Source organism: Aedes aegypti, chromosome 3, assembly GCF_002204515.2.
Source record: "Aedes aegypti strain LVP_AGWG chromosome 3, AaegL5.0 Primary Assembly, whole genome shotgun sequence".
Lineage (NCBI taxonomy): Eukaryota > Metazoa > Arthropoda > Insecta > Diptera > Culicidae > Aedes > Aedes aegypti.
Window position 1 is genome coordinate 160,506,429 of NC_035109.1, and position 20,046 is coordinate 160,526,474.

At 38.5% G+C, this 20,046-nt stretch overlaps 1 protein-coding gene across 11 annotated transcripts in view; it reads right to left on the minus strand.

Annotated features, from left to right (window-relative positions):
- Window positions 1-20,046, minus strand: part of LOC5575809 (tyrosine-protein phosphatase 10D) — a 134,936-nt gene that overhangs the window by 34,733 nt on the left and 80,157 nt on the right. For 6 of the 11 annotated variants that reach the window (XM_021849645.1, XM_021849638.1, XM_021849637.1 and 3 more), the window contains exons 3-5: window positions 8,766-8,810; window positions 5,475-6,575; window positions 4,979-5,410 (exon numbers count right to left, since the gene is read on the minus strand). In XM_021849645.1, coding sequence (XP_021705337.1) covers window positions 4,979-5,410; window positions 5,475-6,575; window positions 8,766-8,810 — 1,578 coding nt within the window. The remainder of the gene's footprint in view (window positions 1-4,978; window positions 5,411-5,474; window positions 6,576-8,765; window positions 8,811-20,046) is intronic. The other 5 variants (XM_021849646.1, XM_021849640.1, XM_021849644.1 and 2 more) reach the window with 1 other exon arrangement.

Here is a 20,046-nt window from a genome sequence, read left to right on the forward strand (position 1 = left end):
ATTCAAAAAGATTTTCCAGATGACCATCTCAAATTCCCGGTTTTTCCCGTCTTTTTCCCGATGGATCCATATTCCCGTCTTTTTCCCGCTTTTCCCGTTTTTTCCCGATTCGGTGGCCACCCTGGTAATAGCTACTGGAATATTATTGCATACGCAATTTTCCTAAAAAAGTAGGGTAGGTGTACCAGTTATGGACTAATGGTTTCCTATTTTGTCATACGTGATAATTTGATTATTTTCAAATTTTTAATCATTCTGTGTGTTTTAGTAGTTTGATAGCAAATGAATCTTGATGTTAAAACATTCAAAGATATTAAAAATGTGAAAGTTTTCGAGAAAACACATATGGCCAAATAGGGAAACACTATAGCCATAATTGGTACACTTTCCCTAGTTGACTAAGGCCGTGGGAAAGAGAGGATTAAAGGGCTATTTTCTAACTAAAGCTTTTTCATTAGGCGCAGTACTGACAAAGGGCACTTCATTATAAGAATAAGATGTTCTACGATACGACGGATGCTCGTTTCGTGACGTGAAAATGGGTTAGATGTCGTTGTTGGCGACATGAACACACAAATAGTAGGAAGTAAGCAAATATACAGACCGAAAGCCAAGTGGAATAAACCGCAAAGTGAGTATAGATTTAGATCACTTTTAGTCGCTGTTTGCATGCGTTCAAAACTTTCAAAACGTACGGTCGGTTCCGGATTTATATGGATGTCCCGTGCGGTCTGTCATTTGAGACATTTCCATAATTATTTTGCAGAGATCAAACAAAATTACAGTGTTTGTAACTGAAGCTTAAATCATCAGTATATATCAGTATATGTCGACTCTTTCAACTCATTTGGTACCATTATAGCCGACTCCGCATCCCCTGTGATCATAACAAACCACATCATGCGACACATCAATTTTAAAGATTTTACAACGGGACTATAATACAATGTATATTAAGTAAATGTATGCAACAAAAGGACCGTCTACAAGCGCTTCCGGAATATCCTAGAGCCGATTAAGGGACAGAGCAAAGGAAGTCAATCCGATGATTACACACTCAATCTGTTTGGTAAAAATAACTACCGAAAAAGTCAGTAAATTAAAAAAAATGTCAGAAATCGAAAAACAGAGATTTTTCACTGAAATTTTGCAGAAAGCTTTCTTTTTATATCATATATCGATAAAACATAAAACATGGTGAAATTTGCTTTGCAATTAGGCGTGGCGACAGTTTTTATTTTACTGTCTTTTTCGGTAGTTCAAAACTCCAAAAACCAAGTGAAATTTTACCGACCCCAGTAATTTAATCTAAGTGTGTACAAACCCTATCATGTGACACATCAACCTACACGATTTTTTGCCAGGAGTATGATACGATGCATACTGAATAGTTTCTTGCAATATAGGGTTGCAATCATCAGATTTATGTCCTGTTAAAGGGCTCCGGAATTGACTCCAAAACATCCCGAAAGTATTTGTAAATAACCCTATGTTGCAATTATTGAGTATGTACCTTAATGTACTACTGTAAAATTCTGAAGATGGATGTGTCGCATGATAGGATTTGCAATCATCGGATTATTATACTTCTTCAGTGTCTCGGAGTCGTTTCTAGGATATTCCAGAAGCACTTGTAGATGACCGATAGGTTGGTAAATGGCTGGGCATGGCGTAACATTGGTGCCTCGCGTAGCTGAAGGAATAAAATAGACCTCTTTGTGCGGTCCTTAGCCTCTTGCCCAGCAACTCTTATCCCTATCTCCTCGTGGTACTGGCCGGGGTACGAGTAACCTTGGTCAAGATCGGGTAACCAACCCCCGGTGGGAACTTTGGTCGTATGCTGACAGGGAAGGGGGGGTTTGCTTTTGCTTTTGCTTCTGCAAAGCTTGAGCGTCTGTACTCCATGTTAGGAGCGGCTCACAACAGCGTCTGTTCCCCATGTCAGGGGCGGCTGATCATCGTCCGAGTGCCAGAGAAGCACTCTAAGCTAAACTGCGCACTATGGCCCTCCGAACATTTAGGGGGAATGGTCCTCCGGAAATCTAGGAGGTTGGTATCAGGCCCTGTAAGCCAGCCGTAAAAACATCAAGCGACGAATAATCAACGAGAGAATACGCACCAGGACAATCGGCGAAGACCACAGCGACGGAAAGGAACTAGCGATTGGAAGCTCGGTACGTGGAACTGTAAATCTCTTAACTTCATCGGGAGCACATGCATACTCGCCGACGTGCTGAAGGACCGCGGATTCGGCATCGTAGCGCTGCAGGAAGTGTGTTGGAAGGGATCAATGGTGCGAACGTTTAGAGGTAACCATACCATCTACCAGAGCTGCGACAACACACACGAGCTGGGAACAGCTTTTCTAGTGATGGGTGATATGCAGAGGCGCGTGATCGGGTGGTGGCCGATCAATGAGAGAATGTGCAAGTTGAGGCTCAATGGCCGGTTCTTCAACTTCAGCATAATAAACGTGCACAGCCCTCACTCCGGAAGCTTTTTACGCGCAGCTCGAACGCGAATACGACAGCTGTCCAAGCCACGACGTCAAAATCATCATAGGAGATCTAAACGCTCAGGTTGGCCAGGAGGAGGAGTTCAGACCGACGATTGGAAAGTTCAGCGCCCACCGGCTGACGAAAGAAAACGGCCTACGACTAATTGATTTCGCCGCCTCCAAGAATATGGCCATTCGTAGCACCTACTTCCAGCACAGCCTTCCATACCGATACATCTGGAGATCACCACAGCTGCTGTGCACAGCAGACAGTATCACAAATCGACCACGTTCTGATTGATGGATGGCACTTCTCCGACATTATCGACGTCAGGACCTATCGTGGCGCTAACATCGACTCCGACCAGGAATGTAGGCAGATTTTGAGGGAGAAGAACGCAGCGAGGGCGGTCATGCTGCAGTAAGGGATCCGGCAGAACGTGGAGCGTTAAAGACGGAAACGGCAACAGCAGACCCGCCTTTTTCGGGAGAAAAAACGCCGCCAGGAGAAGACGGAGTGCGAGGACATGGAACAGCTGTGCCGGCTTCAAGAAACACGCAAGTTCTATCAGAAGCTCAACGCATCCCGCAACGGCTTCGTGTCGCGAGCCGAGATGGTCGTGCCTGTTGTTCAATATTGCGCTAGAAGGTGTTATGCGGAGAGCCGGGCTCAACAGCCGGGGTACGATTTTTACGTGATCCAGACAATTTGTATTCTTCGCGGATGATATGGACATTGTCGGCCGAACATTTGAAAAGGTGGCAGACCTGCACACCCGCCTGAAACGCGAGGCAGCGAAAGTTGGACTGGTGGTGAATGCGTCCAAGACAAAGTACATGCTAGCTGGTGGGGCCGAGCGCGACAGGGCTCGCCTAGGTAGCAGTGATACGATAGACGGGGATACGTTTGAGGTGGTGGACGAGTTCGTCTACCTTGGATCCTTGCTGACAGCTGACAATAACGTTAGTCGTGAAATACGGAGGTGCATCATCAGTGGAAGTCTGGCCTACTATGGCCTCAACAAGAAGCTACAGTAAAAAAAGATTCAGACCCGCACCAAATATACAGTGAAACCTCCATGAGTCGATATTGAAGGGACCATCGACTCATGGAAATATCGAGTCATGGAACAGCAATCCTTTGGAAAGCTGCTTCTAGCGACCATCATAGTAACCATGAAATTTTGTTCTTAGTATGGTTCCATGAGTCGATATCGAGTCATGGAACATCGACTCATGGAGGTATCACTGTACCATGTACAAAACGCTCATAAGGCCGGTAGTCCTCTACGGGCACGAAACGTGGACGATGCTCGAGGAGGATCTGCAAGCACTTGGAGTCTTCGAACGTCGGGTGCTTTGGACGATCTTTGGCGGTGTGCAGGAAAACGGTGTGTGGCGGTGAAGGATGAATCACGAGCTCACCCAACTCTACGGCGAACCCAGTATCCAGAATGTGGCCAAAGCTGGAAGGATACGATGGGCATGTTGCAAGAATTCTGGACAGCAACCCTGCAAAGATGGTGTTCGCTTCGGATCCGGTTGGTACAAGAAGGCGTGGAGCTCAGCGAGCTGGGTGGGCGGATCAAGTGCGTATCGATTTGGCGAGCGTGGGGCAGAACCGAGGATGGAGAGATGCGGCCACGAACCGAGTTTTGTGGTGTGAAATTGTTGATTCAGTGTTATCTGTTTAGATGTTAACTAAATAAATGAATTGTAGATGACCATACAACTACTCAATATGCATTGTATTTGTTTTGTCTGCCTATCTTAAGCGTTGTTCTTCATTTGCACTACCTTACTATTCTGGTACCTCTTACTTGTTCGTACCTACCGGATATATTGGCTGCCGTAGGCACAGAAGACAGAGACTTCCCGAATTGATTAACATATTATTTTATTCTTTATTTGCAGGATATTAAAGTATTATGCTCTGTTGTAAAATCTTGAAGATTTATGAATCGCATGGTAAGGCATGTGCAGATCAAATTTTGGTCCCCAATTAATGTCCCAGGAATCGGTTCCAGGGAATTTAAAACCGGCCAGAATGGTTCTAAATGAATAGAAAGAGTTGGAATATACTAACGGTATATGATTCCGTTACAAACACTGTATGTTTGTTTGCTCTATGCAAAACAGGTTATGGAAATGTTTCAAATGACAGACCCCACGTGACATCCGTATAAATCCGGAACTGAGTATCCTACTTGGGTTCCCAGTAAAGGTCAAGAAACTTTAATAGTGTTGTGGTTTTGTTTATTTTTTTTTGAAATTGGCTGAAAATTGTGGAAATAAGAACCAAAAGATCACGAAAATCTGATTATGAAAAATAGGTCAGGTTCGCAAAGGAATAGATTTTTTTGAGGAATGCTTTTGGAGAACCGTAGTTTTCCAAATACCGTTGTTTGATTATTCGAAAAACTGCGTTTAGGGATCAAACATTCGGTGAAGAGTAACCAATTAAAACACTTAAATACTTACTTGTGTTGACCTCCGACACGTTCTTATCGGACACTTGATCCGGGAACTCAGTTGGCCACCAATGAATGATGTAGGTTTCCACGCGACCTTCCGGCCTGGGCCACTCCAGTGTGATGTTGTTAGAATCTGCCAGCGGTGCTATGTTGGACACTGGATTTGGTCGTACGGTTTGATTAACCTGTTGAGGGTTTGGACTTTCCACGCCGTAGCTCACGGTATTGACCTGGATTGTGTATTTCTCGCCGGGTGTCATGTCGGTTACGTCCGCCTCGGTTGTCTTCACCGATGGCAACCGAATCCATTGCTTCTCACTTTCGGTGCGGTACCTTATGGAGTATTCAGTGAACTCCGATCGCTCTGGTGGTTTCCAGTGTACGAGGACAGAATTACTAGTTACTTTCTCGATTGTCATGTTGCGCGGTGGGTTGGGATCTAGGGAATAATAGATTATATGGTGAATTCGCTTGAATTCGGAAAAATGGTTCAAAATACTTACAAACTGCCTGGAAGTATGAATGCGGTTCGCTCCTGAGTCCATGACTCACGGCGAACACTTTCACTTCGTAGCCTGCCCCTGGATAAAGATTGGTAAACACTAGTCTAGATTCGGTGGTAAGTACAGTTTTTCCGTCGTTGGTATCATTGCGAGTGTAGGTAACCTCGTACTTTTCTTGGCGGGAATTCACATCGCTCTTCCAACTAATATTCAAGCCTTCACGTATTGATTTGAGATCCTCGATGATCGGCGATGAAGGCCTTGTCACTACGTAGATTGTCGTTTCATTGGATTCCATCTTTTTGGAAATGGCCTGCACGGTGATGGAGTAGTTCCGTCCCGGCAGCAGAGATTCAAGAGCAAATGTTGTCTTATCCGTATTCATAGTGCTTGAGTCACCGTTGATAGTGCCCAGCTCATGATAACTTATTTTGTACTCATCTTGAGTGCTAGCTTCGTCTGGACTCCAGGTAATCGTTATTATACCTGTTTTGCTATCCGTGTAAGAGTAGAGATTCTTCACTGGCAATGGTTTGAGAGTAACTTCTCCCGTAGCGGGCCAAGAAGTGACCTTGCCGGACAAGGTTTTCACTACCACCTGATACGTTTTACCAGGTTCTAAACTGTCTTTAAACTCTAGCCATGCCATATTTTCATTGTCGTTTCGCATCACCTGAACTTGGCGTCGCGCTGCCGCTACCGAGACTTGATACTTATCGAACTCACTGATGCCTTTGGGAGCTTCCCACATGACTTTAAAAGCATTCTCCGTGATGGTTTTCTTGTCGAACGTGACATTGAGTGGCCTCAGTGGAACCGTCCTGTATTGTGCCGTCGTGGGCAGAGAGATTTCGTCCTCGGACATTGTCTGCACCGAGATGTTGTAGGCCCGACCCGGCACTAGTCCCTTGAAGGCCGCCTGCGCAGGTCCGGGTGGTTCGCCTTCCTTCTGGACGTATAACACACTGCCCAAGGCATCCGGTGGCTCGATGGATACTTTATAGTGTGTGTAGATTCCAGCGGGGTATGGCGGCTGCCACAGTACCAACAGAGTGGTTTCATTGCGGAACCATACAATGAACTTTCCCGGTGTGTTGGGTTCTGAAGAAATAGTAAGAAGCAATATTAGTTTAAGATTACACAGGTAGGTAAATATTAACAAGAAGTCGTCTCGTAGATTTGCTGATGTTTTGCAGAATATTTATGATACATAGCACGTTGCATTGTCATTTCGTTAGATCTATCCTCCACTTTTTATATTGGTCTACCTCATATTTATTAGAAAAAGGTTTTAAGTGTATTAAATTATTCTAAATGTCATTTAGGGTGAGAGTTCAAGCTGTGCCAATGTGATTTATTATTACGTTAAGGGTATGGATAAGGGATTATTGGAATTGAAATGAATTCATGAAACACTTGTACCGCGGGGCAAGTGGGTAAATGGGGTAAGTGAAAACAATTGATATATTTTACTGAATATGTGAATTAACGTTTTAAACTCATGCGTAAATCTTTGAGGCCATTGAGAACATTACGATAGGTAAGAGATTTCTGAGATTTTCAGCCATTATTGCATAATAGAGCGAAAAATTGTTAACCTGTCAACTGTTACTCCGTAACAAGTTGGCGGCGTACAATCTTATTTTAATATTTTCAGTGGAAAAAAGTTGCGGAAAATAATTTCCTGTACCACTTCTTAGTTGTCCTCTGTGACAGTTTCAAACTGCAATAAAAAAAGTTTTAGAATTAATTCGACGTAGACCTAAAAATAACTAAATTTAAACACCGTCAATTTTCTTATTAGGTGGGGCAAGTGAAAAGTTTATCATTAGAGATTGAATTTGTGTTTTCTCTGTAAGTAGCCATAACTAAACATGGTTCGCAATTATCATAGAAAAACATAACGAGCTGATAATTCAAGAAACACTATACTCAAGCGTTAAAAGCTATTAGAAATCATGGAACTTCTCTAAAAGATGTTGCCAAACATTGCAATATTAATATGTCTACTTCGGGTAGCCAATTAAAAGGAAGACGTTGACTGAAAAGTTGCAATATTAGAGAACACACGGAAATCTCGTGGAATGTCTATGTAAAGCTAGTTCAAAACATAAAAATGGGGTATAGGTCTATCCACATAAAAAATATTCTAAGTACGTTTTTGAAGAATTCTGTTTGATTTCTCCCGAAGAGTTATCCGACGACATATCCGACTTTATCGAAAACAAATAACGAGCGGTGGAAATTCTACAGAGCAGAAATGCAATTGCTGTCCTATAATGTAAGAACTAACATTGGAAATGTTGCAGTTATAATGTTGTCGAATCATTTCAACTAACATAGCTGAACAGAAAAAAATTCAAGTGAAAAGAATAACATTTTGTTGTTTACATGTTACTTATGTTATTGTTCATTGGGAAGCCTTAACAAATGTTAAAGCTAATAGAAATCGCGAATATAACTGTTTGTTTTTGAATTTATTGTTCAAAACGGTAAACTTTTCACTTGCCCCACTTTTGGGGCAAGTGAAAAGTAAGGAGACATTTTTCAAAAACTTTTTCTGTAGTTTTTTCTCCAATTTTTCATAAACATCAATTTCACCATGCTGCTTATATTTGGTGGGAGTCAAGCTAAAAAATATACACGACCTCATTTGTTTCAATTTAAAGTCTCTAGAATTTGAAGAATCTCAACTATGCGAATTTCATTACCCACTTGCCCCACGGTACCTTATCTTAAAAGTGTTTTTGGTCAAGGTTTGAAAGAAGTGAACGCATAGCATGTCTATAGTCTGACAATGTTTATTAAGAATTTGAAAAGTATTTGCTAAAGAAATTCAATAAAAGGTTTGTTGAGGTATTCCCCCAAGAATCTTCTTAGGCATACACACATTTTTTAATAATCCAATGAAGACTAAACATGAAACTCACATGGATATGAGAAATTATTGTATTGTTTGAAATGATACTAAAAAAGCAATAAAAACATACTAATGAAAAAAAAACTGCAGACTCGTATCACCGGTCAATTACAACGTTTTTTTTTTTCAGAACATTGACTATCATTTCACCGAGGATAGCAAAATCCACTTGATTATGTACTATAATTGATCCTCTCAGATCAGCTCATCCACGAGCGACTTAATGCATGCAAGCAACTGTAAAAATTCCATTTCCATTGTTATTGAATTGGAGTGCGTATGCAAATGTCGCCATCAGTGCGCGTCATTACCGCCACGACACTTAACGATCATTGTGCTCAACATGCATTTTGATTAGCAACTACTATTACCTCGCAGAATCTTTATGTCCAACAGATCTTTATGCCGATAGCGTTCTGCGGAAAAAAGTTGTCCCCGATAGTGTGTGAGTGATGTGTTAGTGTTTAGCATTACCAACCCATTATGGATTAGGAAAGAAGAAAGAAAGAAAAAGAAACACACATTATCGCTAAATGGAAGTGACTGGGCGTTTTATACGTATACAGTGACGGTCAATACCTTAAGACCACCTTACTATTTTTCATATTCGCTTTTTTGCTGTTTTTAACTTACTGAAATCTGGATTTTCAAAACACTTCTCAATTTTACAAAATAACGCATTTGCAGAATACAACACCAATAAAAAGCATTAGCTGGAGTACATAAATAATAGGGCTTGAAAAAATGAATGATAGAAATACAAGATTAGGTGTTCAATTATAAATAATAATGGATCATTGAAGGTAGTTTTTCTCAGGGCTCACCGCATCAAAACAAAGGCGCCACTGTATATAGGATTTAACATTGTGACAGCATTGCTCTTCTGTTAAACACACAAGGCTACGGTGGCGCTATCTATGCTTTTCATAGTGGCCGTTTTGGTTATTTTAATGATCCATAATAATAAAATAGTGCTCTACCAAAAACTAAAAGGATTATACGCAAAGATTGTACGATTAACAAACTTGTTTGTTCAAATTTGACAAACTTGTTTGTCATCTCAGGTCTAACAAAGGGCGGTCCACTAATTATGTAACACAATTTGGCGGTTCTTCGCCCCCTCTTTCCTCATGATAAGATTTTTTGTATGAAAATAAAAAATAATTTGTATGGTGCGTAATAAAACCCCCATAACTCCTTATGTAATTACACAATATAATGGATGACCCAAAAATTTTTTTGTTCAATTCTACCCGGAATATTCGTCAGTTCAATAATCATGATAGTTGTCATTCAGTTCGAAATGTTTGTCAATAGGGTCCTAAGACTTTTGATAAAATTAAAAAAAGCAAATAAAAGCAAATTTTTCCACTTAAATAACGGCGAGATCGTATTTAAACTATACTTAAAAAAATGGTTCAAATTTGAACCTTGACACTTTTGATCATGTTTGACGTTAACTTAGTCGACGCTACAAAAACGCTATATGGATTCAACTTTTTAACACTGGGGTTGTTCCTATCTAACGTTTCGGAAGGGACACGGAAAACAAAATACACCACAAATTTGAGTTTAAACCAAGGGGTGTGATGAAATCTCAATAACCGGACTCAAACGAACGTACTTGAACTAAGACAAGGCTTCAGGATCCTATTCGACAATAATTTTTAACGAATCAACAACCATTTTTGTCGAATTAACTATCTGCGTAATAGTAGAGTAATGCGGGGCAAAGGTTTGCACCTAACTTGTCTCAGATGATGTCTATTGAACTTTAAAATTTAAGATCCGGTAAGGTAAATTATACCTCAACCAACATAATAGCTTCAAAACGTAGTAATAGATTTTCTAAAATTTTATTCCTATTGCAAGAAATATAACATCTATTATTACAGGTCAAATGCACTGTACGGGGCAAAAGTTTGCACTTAGTGAACTTAGTGAACAAGGTTATGACAATAATAAATCTTGACGTGCAAATTGTTTGTGATGGCTCTTCTAACGCTCATTTACTTCCCCTGACCACTAAACCTAAAGAAACAATCTTGGCATAACGTCCCTAAAGAGATATAGGCTGTTTTTCGGCATCTTCCAAAATTCAGTTTAAATTCCCTGTTATAATGTTTTATCTCTTAGTTTTGTACATTTAATCCATTTCCAATAGTCTTTTTATATTTATGTGTCCAATTGAATCATTCGAAGGTACTTTGATTTTTTGTTTTGAAAATCTAGTGCGGGCATTTCTCTCCCGGCGTATGCGAGCTTTTGCCCCTAAGCCGAGGTAACAACTAAAACGTCTCCTACTAAAATAACCTAATCATTTATAATATAACACTAAAAAACCTACAATCAATTGCAATACAGTCGACTCTCGAAATCGAAGGGACCATCGAGATAGGGAGAATTATAGACAAAAAAAAAAGTTTATAATGAATACTAGATTGAAAATAATTCCGTTACCAGGAACATTAAACACAAAAAACGTCATTTCGTGTTCGCAAATTGTTCTGAATCCCCGTCTAGTAACCATTGGTAATGGGCATGCCGATACATACGGAGAAAAAATCTGGAATGAAAATCAGACCGAGATAGGGATATATTCATGAGATATGGAGATTGAATGGACCGAAAAAATGATCGACATAGAGAGAGATATCTAGATGTAGAACATCGGGATGTAAAAAGTCGACTGTATAACACTAAAAAAGTTATCGTAAAAAGGGGTAACTTTGATAGATTTTTGGAGGAAAATCTGAATATTTCTGCATCCTGTTTTGAAGATTTTTATTATATATTTTGAAAATAAGTACAGTTATCGATTGCAGTTGAATGATTGCTTACTGATTCTTTTTGAATGGACTAATAAATTTTCATATAATCAATTTTTTTTTTCTGTTTTGGTGTAACTTATAATAACTGATAATGGGTATGCAAACAAGTAAAAATCGACAACCAAACTACTGTTTGGCATCATTGTAGTTGAAACTTGATTGGAGAATGTTCATAGAGAACATGCATTGGATTTTGTTCTTAAAATAACAGTATTTATAGAAAAATTCGCCTACAAAAAATGGTTTAGTTCAACCATGTATGAAAAACACCATTATAAGTCTGTATGAATTTATATACAATAACATTTGTTAAAAGATATCGATTGATATTCAAGTTTAGACATTGAATTCAACATACAAAACATTTTTGTAATATAAAAAAAGTATATTTCAAACAAAGAAGAGTAAATCAAATTTATCTATTGTTACAGCATCACGTTTAGTTGTCAAGTAAAGATGCTTGAATGTTACATGATCTTGTAAATTTAAAGTGCATTCGATTGAAAAATAAGCGATTTGTCGTTGACATTTCAGTTTATTTTGATACTCCAAATATGTGCATGAAAATAAACTGAAATTTACAACATATTTTAGCTGTGTAGAGCAAACAGGGCTTTGCATACCTCTAGGCAGTGAATCAATTGTCACCCAACACGCAGCACCAAAGACGGTGGTTCATTTTGCCATGTTTCCGTGTCGTGTGACGCAACAGCCTACAAAGAGGGTCAGTTTGTCTCAGTCTCCATCTGATACTGACGGAGGATGGATGTGTTTCCCCAATACACGGTCCTTCGTGCGACGTCTTCTGGTGGCTGGACGGAGTTTTTTGTGAGGGAGGATTGGGAATCGAACCCATGACCTTCCGCTTACGAAGCGAAAGCGTAACCTCGAGGCTACGGGACCCCCCTACACCAAATACATTGTCATCTTTTATTCTTGTTGCAACAATTTTATTCCGCAACATCAGTTTATCACCACTTGAACAGAATATGACAATGATCTATCACTACGTGCTCAGAGATTTTCTGGACTTTGCATTGCAATCTTTGAGAACTCTCTCCGTGTTGGTAAACATTAACACGCTATCGAACAGCATCCATAAACAAATTTGGTTTTGTGTTTAAAATAACTGATTAATCGCGAGTTAAAAAGGTTGCAACAATGTTGCGCCCTATGATTGTCCTTACAATTTGTCGTTGATTGTATTGCTTTCCGCAAAAGTTGGGACAAACGGTTGTGAGGGAGCTTGCTTTGTTGTTTGCTTTTCGTTTGTTTTGATGACAATTTGAATCACTGCACTGAAACAAGCGTTGAACTATTGAGAACCATGAACAAGTTCTCAATTTTACTATTCAAATCACGATTGAGCTATCAAGAACGCTTTTTTTTTTGCGTTTTGGTCCCTTTCATTCCAACCGCATCGATAGCCGAGCGGTAAGCGTTCGCGCTTGACAATCGCAAGATCCTCGGTTCGATTCTGGCTTGCTGCAAGTTTTTAACCATGATATAGTAATTTTTACTGTCGAAATGGTACCATGGTAAAATTGAATGCACAAAATATTTGAAATAAATGCAAATTTAGTCTGCACAAATCAAGTGGCGTTGTGTATTTAATTTAACCTTCTAATATAGTATTTTCAACTGCCACGCTGTTCTCAGTGTGCATCTAGGCGTTTAACCTTATATGGAAATTTCTGACTTACATTGACTGATTACAAAAATGGCCCCAGTTTGTACAAATAATTATCGCTAAGAGATTTGAGAGCAAATTCGTATTCTACTGTTATTTGGATATCAGGGATAAGCGACGAACCATTTAAAATTTCATCAAATAATGTTCGTTGAACAGATCGTTTAATGCTAAAAATTTTTAATATTCGAATATGAAAATCGTCATATGGTAGTTAGACTTTGTTTTTCGTTTTCAACATGATTTTATCTGTTACACACTTAGATTTTATCTCGTTGTTCGGTAAATTTTATGACCGAAAACATACTGTAAAAACATATCTAACCGAAGTTTCAGTACTGAAAACGAGATTGACCGAAAAACCTTAAATAAATAAAAAATCGAAAAAATATTTGTCCAACTTTGCCGAAATCGTCGTTTTATTTACCGAAATCAACTGTAATCGTTTAGATTCACCGTAGACTGTAACTTTTTACCGTACATCAGTTCAAAGTGCTATAACGCTTTACCGAACAAACTGTGAACGGTACTGAGGCCGCCATATTTGTTTTGAAGTGCTAGTTGATGCGATCGTATTGCATCCGGTTCTGTTATCCGTTTTGGAGAAACTGCAGCAGCAGGATGAGTCATTCTATTAAAAAGCTTATTTTTAATATGGAATAAAATATTTTCGAGGTGGCATACAAGTGCCGTTACGTTTCCGGATGGCCAGATTCCGGATTCTGGATCATGCGATTTTTGATTGCACTTTCAAACATTGTAGCTATGGAAGTTTTTATACGCTCAAGAGACATATTTTAGATAAACATCCTGCCGGAAGTTATCAGCAACCTCAGAATGAGTGCGATCACAGCAACCTGCTTTTTTCGGATCTTCCCGATCAATCTCCAGAAGAAGCATTCACGGAACGATTGAAGAATTTGGATTCACGAAATCAAAATTTGATCGTTCTTAGTATCTGCAGAATATCCTACGATGTTGGTCTACCGCTATCATAAGTAACAATAAGAATTTAGAAAAAAATATTAATTTTCACATCAATATGAACTTGTATTTATTTATTATTGATCATTCTATTCTATTCCGACTGCATGCTGTTACGAACAATGTGTACGGTAATTTATTTAACAATTCGCTCGGTAATAATTAACGAACGTTTTGTAATTTTTTGACAGCTGCGTGTCGATTCGAATTACAGATTGTTCGGTAATGCATAACTTTACCGAAAGCATTACTGAGCGCTCAGCGGTTTTTGTTTCGGTAAAAAAATTACCGGAGTCGGTGATATTTTCTAAGTGTTTACTTTCTCCTTACTAGAGAGGAATTGGAAGCATACCTTCAAATTTCACCATGCTCACATTGAGTTCAATATCTTTGTGATGAAAGCTCTTAAAATGTCAAAGATAAGGTCTTGTCTCGAACATTCGCCCATGTCAAATGATAGAATAGCTTTACACCTGAAGAATTAAACATATTCTAGAACAGTGGTTCTCAAACTTTTTGCAGCTACGAGCCTCTTTAAAGTTCTACAAATAATCCGAAGACCCCAAAAAAGGAATGCTTTCGAAGTCAATGTTCACAAACCTTACAAATATGATTTGTCAGATATAAGTACTTGGCAGGCGTCACGTTTGAACTTCACGTTCGAAATTCACCACAGATAAAGTCAAGATTCTGTTATTTCGTTTAGTACGTTGAGAGTCTCCTACTATCAAAGTTACCCGCATTATCAAAGTTACCCCGTTTTACCATCCAAAAATTCATATAGAACACTTTTTCAATATAGATCAAAACGACTCAAAACAACTTTATTCATAACTTCGTAGTACTTTGTTGAAATTGTTTGGGTTTAGAACTGTGAACAGCTGACCTAATGAGATGTCAAACCCACACAGTGTTGCCAGTTTTTCTGTCATGTGTGCTGAAAAAGAGCCTCCCCCCTGGTGGCGGATTTCAATCCCAAGGAGGCGAAAATTAGTTGATTTAAATTTGGGAGACTAAAATGCGTGTGGGGATTGAAACAATTTTGTTAAGTTTCGATATGATCATATATTACATAAATATATAAAATAAATGAAAAATGACTAACCTAAATATATTGCAGTAGATTTTTCCCCACAACTTGGACATTCCCTATTTCAACTGAGCGACTGCCAGTAGACTGGATGTCACGAGTCCGATCCATCTGAAAAGCCAATCGGGCCCTTGGTCACCATAGAAATTGGTGTCTGCATCCATGTCAATAGTCTGACTTTCCCTTCAATCTGACTTTTTTTTTAAATCTGCCTGTGCCAATAAGAAAAGCATTAGGTGATTATTTTCCGTGGAATTACTCCAAGAATTTTTCTAAGGAATTCTTTCAAGCATTTTGTTTCGAATATTTCAAGAATACATCACCCGAATTTTTCAAGGATAACCATAAAAAATTACCTTAGAGGTTTCAGATATTTTTCAAGGAAGTCCTAAATCACAAAGAATTTTCCGGTTATCGATTTTCCATCGATTTCCTTAGTATATCCTCCAAGATTTACGGTTGGAACATTTTAAAAAAAGCTGTAAAATTCCTAGAGTAACGACTGGAGAATTCGGTGAAGGATTAATGAAAAATTATCTGGAGGAACTCCTAGTATAGATCCCCTAAAAAAATACTGGATATAATATCTTTGGAGTGCTCAAGGATCTTCTGAAAAATCACTGGAAGAATATCTGGAAGAATTGGTACAGGAATCTCTAAAAGAAATTCTAGAGAGATCCCTATCGGAGTCCCTGAAAGTATATTGAAGTTTTTCCTCGAGACATGTGAGATGAAATTCTTGAAGAAGCTGCTGATTAGCCACGTCAGTCTTCAATTTGTTTTTCTGGAGCCTGTAGAGTTTTACATCCAGATTTACTGAAACTAGAATAAGAAGAAAAGAGACTTCAGATACCATTTTGATTAAACTAGAGACCTTAGAGACTCAAAACTGTTAAATAAATCTTCATGTTCAACAACCTCAATATTCAAGTTCATATTCAACAGGAATAGAATTAGCGTAATTTGAATTAAGGTACGAATAAGAAAGGAATCATCAAATAAATTTTATTGTTGTCGAATAAGCACCAAAGACATTGAATTTAACCTGTTGTTTACATGGTAAGCATGACTTCTGACAATGAAAACCTTAAAAAAACATTAAAAATATCTAATCTTTTCTAAAGTATCAAAATGTTTTTTTTCTGGAGAAAGGGCCCCCACAAGATAATGGCCCCCACATTTGTAAATCCGGCCCTGATGGCACGTAAGAACTCTCAAACTTCCCCCCATAATCCCTTGCGTAATTAATGGACGAGCTCTTACGTGGAAAATCAATTCAATGAGAGCGGTAATAGCTTCAATCTAAACTACTCATTTAACATTATGTTTTTGCAAACGAAGGAACTGAATGCGAACATTACTAATAGCTTAAAACATATTTTCGGCGTTGAGATATGAATCAAATTAATAAACGTTTAACTTGATAGATTTTAGTAAACTCCTTCCCCTTGGTTATGCGACCTTGCCGCGATGGGAGGGCATAATCCATTAGCCCATATGATGGAAACCAAAGGCGTAACCTGTAGTGGTGGTATCACATTTTGGCATTTTTTGCTTAAAGCCGCGTCTTAATTCATATGGCATAGACGCAATAATATCTCGGATGTGATCCAACGGACATTCTGCGTCATTGATAGAATTGATGCCCATTTCAAATAATTAATCTATTCGAAGTGGACATTAATACTATTGGTGACGTTCAGTTTGCCTTTTGCTAACCAGAATGATCCGTAGCCACTCTTATTATTAGCTAGCTAGATACATCGTTATCATATACGACGTAGGGAATACTTAGGAACTCTAAGGAAAATGACTAGTAGATTCACTGAGTAGAAATAAGTGGCGACAATCTTATTTTGATAAGGTTTTTACATTGCCATAATAAGAAATACCTCTTTTGTAACAGCGGTATAAATAATCTAATTCCAGCTTCATTTTCGCAAAATTTACAAGCAGAAAGTAGGCGTTGTGAAGCATTGCATTTGCCACCGAAAAGTGAATCTTGTAGGAGACTGTAGTAAAAGCCTAAGGTAACTTTACTCTTCAATATTCACTATAAAAATTACTATGGAAAGTAAGACGCTGAGATCGATCATTAGGGTACACTTGCTAGTTTCGAAAAGTTGTTAAACAGACAAGGAAAGCGACTTTTTTTTAAGGATATATGAACGTAATGACCAATAAATACTTTTAACAATAACAATGAAATTAACTTGAACTACTACTAAACAGTCTAATTTTGTTGAGACTTGACGACAATTGACATTTAAGACTCTAAGTTGCATTTAATCGTCAATCAATGTAGACGTGTTTTTTATTCGCTGAAACCCGCGCGCGACTCGATTTTGTTTTAATTATTCTATTTTTTGCGTACGTCATGAACTGCGAAATTTGTGCTTTGGACGCTTCTGCCGACTCGGTATTGTGGACATGTGCGGGGTGTCCACGTAAATTCCACGCCGCGTGTATCGGTGTTACGGTGCAGCGGAGTTCATTGAGGAGGAAAGATAGAAAATTGATTGACTTCACCTCATATGTTTTGCCTTGCTGTGAGTCTTGCCAAGAACTCGTACAAGCAAAATTGGACATAAAAAAGCTGAATGAAGAGCATAAACTTCTAACAGAGCAGCTCCATGCTAATACAGAAGTGTTGCATCGCTTCAATTTAAATAATGAAAAACCAAGCATAATCAACGAAGCTTTTGAAGGACTTGAGATTCTGATGTCTGCAATAAAAAATGAGCTGGCTATTATTAACAAGTCAAGTAGCTTGGCTGGAAGCGTTGCAACTATAAAAAATCACATAACGACGGTTCTTGACATAGTTGCCCAGAAAAACAATGATTATTTGACAAATACGTTAACATCATTTAAGTCCGATGTATCCACTGAGCTGCGGAACATAAATGACGATCTATGTCAAATAAATCAGCTGCAATTGGACATGGCCGCCACAACGTCTGCAAGTATGAACCCAAATTTATTTGTGGATATTGTCGACGAGCTGAAAGCATGGTCAGCAAACATATTGTCTACAAAAAGCATTGAACCGTTGACACATGAGGCGTATCCTAGTTTAGAAGTTGAAATGGAAAAGTCCGAAGATACTTCAGGATGGCGTTTATTAGGTGACAAAAAAATATGGAAGGCCGATTGGACTTCATATGATGCGCGCAAAATGCATCGCGAGCGGCAGCAAAAACTGGCTGAAAAGGCCAAGCAAAAACGTAAAAGGCGAAACAGATTGCCACAAAACATACAACAACCCGCAAGGAGTAAATATATGAATAAAAGTCACCCGCGTCCAACCACCGTTAATGGAAGAAACTACAATGAGCCGAGCTACAACAGATGTTCCATCATCCATCAGAGAAATACCAGTAGGAACTGTTACAACCGTAGCAATACTAATGCCGCAGGAGATATTGACTTCAGAACAAATACTCCTCTTCTAGACAGAGAATTACTAGCAGCAGCGAAGGAAAGATTTTCGAGACCACCTCCCACTTCGTATCGTCCAACCATAGCATTCCAGAGAGGAGAAGTGCTGAACCCGTACCCTAGCGACAGACAACCGAATACGCCACACCGAACAAATGCCGCACCAGCACGTTTGAATGGAAGGTGCTCCTGCCAGTGTTTTTGCCAGAATTGACGCACTTCACAGAGGAAGGTAATATTAGTATCTTAACACGCAATGAATGTATTGCTAATAATTTAGGCTATGACGAAGGCTCAAATGACTGCGGCAACCATTCGAGTTGTGATAGGAATTGTATAAATTTAAATGATGAACACTTAAATGAATCTGATAATGCAAGGCATGATGTAGACCTTCCAAAAGCTTCCGAGGCTCTTGTTTATTGTCAGAATTTCAATCGTATGAGAGGATCTTCAAAAATCAAGCAAATCCATAAAAACATATTAGCGTCATCTTTTTCGATCATATTAGGCACAGAAACAAGTTGGGACGAATCTATAAAAAGCGAAGAAGTTTTCGGATGTGATTATAACGTTTTTAGAGACGATCGCGATTTTCTTATGTCACAAAGAAAATCAGGAGGAGGGGTCCTCATTGCAGTCTCTTCAAAATTTAATTCTGAAATTATTTGTTCTTCGAAATTCAAAGAGTTTGAACATGTTTGGGTGAAAGTAAATATAGAAAACGAAAAACATGTATTTGCATCAGTGTACTTTCCACCTGATCATGCCAACAAACATGCTTACGACTCCTTTTTCAAAAATGCTGAAGATATCATATCTGATCTTCCCCCTGAGGTGAAAGTACACATATATGGTGACTTCAACCAACGCAATGCTGACTTCATTCCTGATTTTGAAAATGAGGGCATCATGCTTCCAGTGGTCGGGGAAAATGAAACGTTACAATTAATTTTCGACAAAATTGCAATTTTGGGCTTGAACCAAATTAATCATGTAAAAAATCGGCAAAATTGTTACCTTGACTTTCTATTGACAAACATCCAAGAAGATTTCTACGTTACTGAAAGTATTGCACCCTTGTGGAAAAATGAAGCATTTCATACAGCACTGGAATACTCATTATTTATTCACAATAACTGCAGACCCACAGTGTGCGAATATGAGGATATCTATGAATACGATAATGCAAATTATGAAAACATAAAAAATAGAATAAACTTAATTGACTGGCAATCACTGATCAGAGAAGAAAATAATGTCGAAAAAGCTGTTGATATATTTTACAGTTTACTAATGGAAATTATTCGTGAAGAGGTACCTCTGAAAAGGAAAAAACTTTTTGGTAATTCAAAAAATCCCATCTGGTTCAATAGAAATATCAGGAATTTAAAAAATCGAAAGCAAAAGGCTCACAAAATTTATAAAAAACATGGAAGTGATGATAATATGCAGAAATACCTGGACTTATGTGAACAGTTGAACATTGCTATAAATTCTGTACTTGAAGAGTATAATAGAAAAATTGAGAGCGATATAAAGTCATGCCCAAGAAGTTTCTTTAATTATACTAAAACAAAATTAAAATCAAACAATCTACCATCAAAAATGCAACT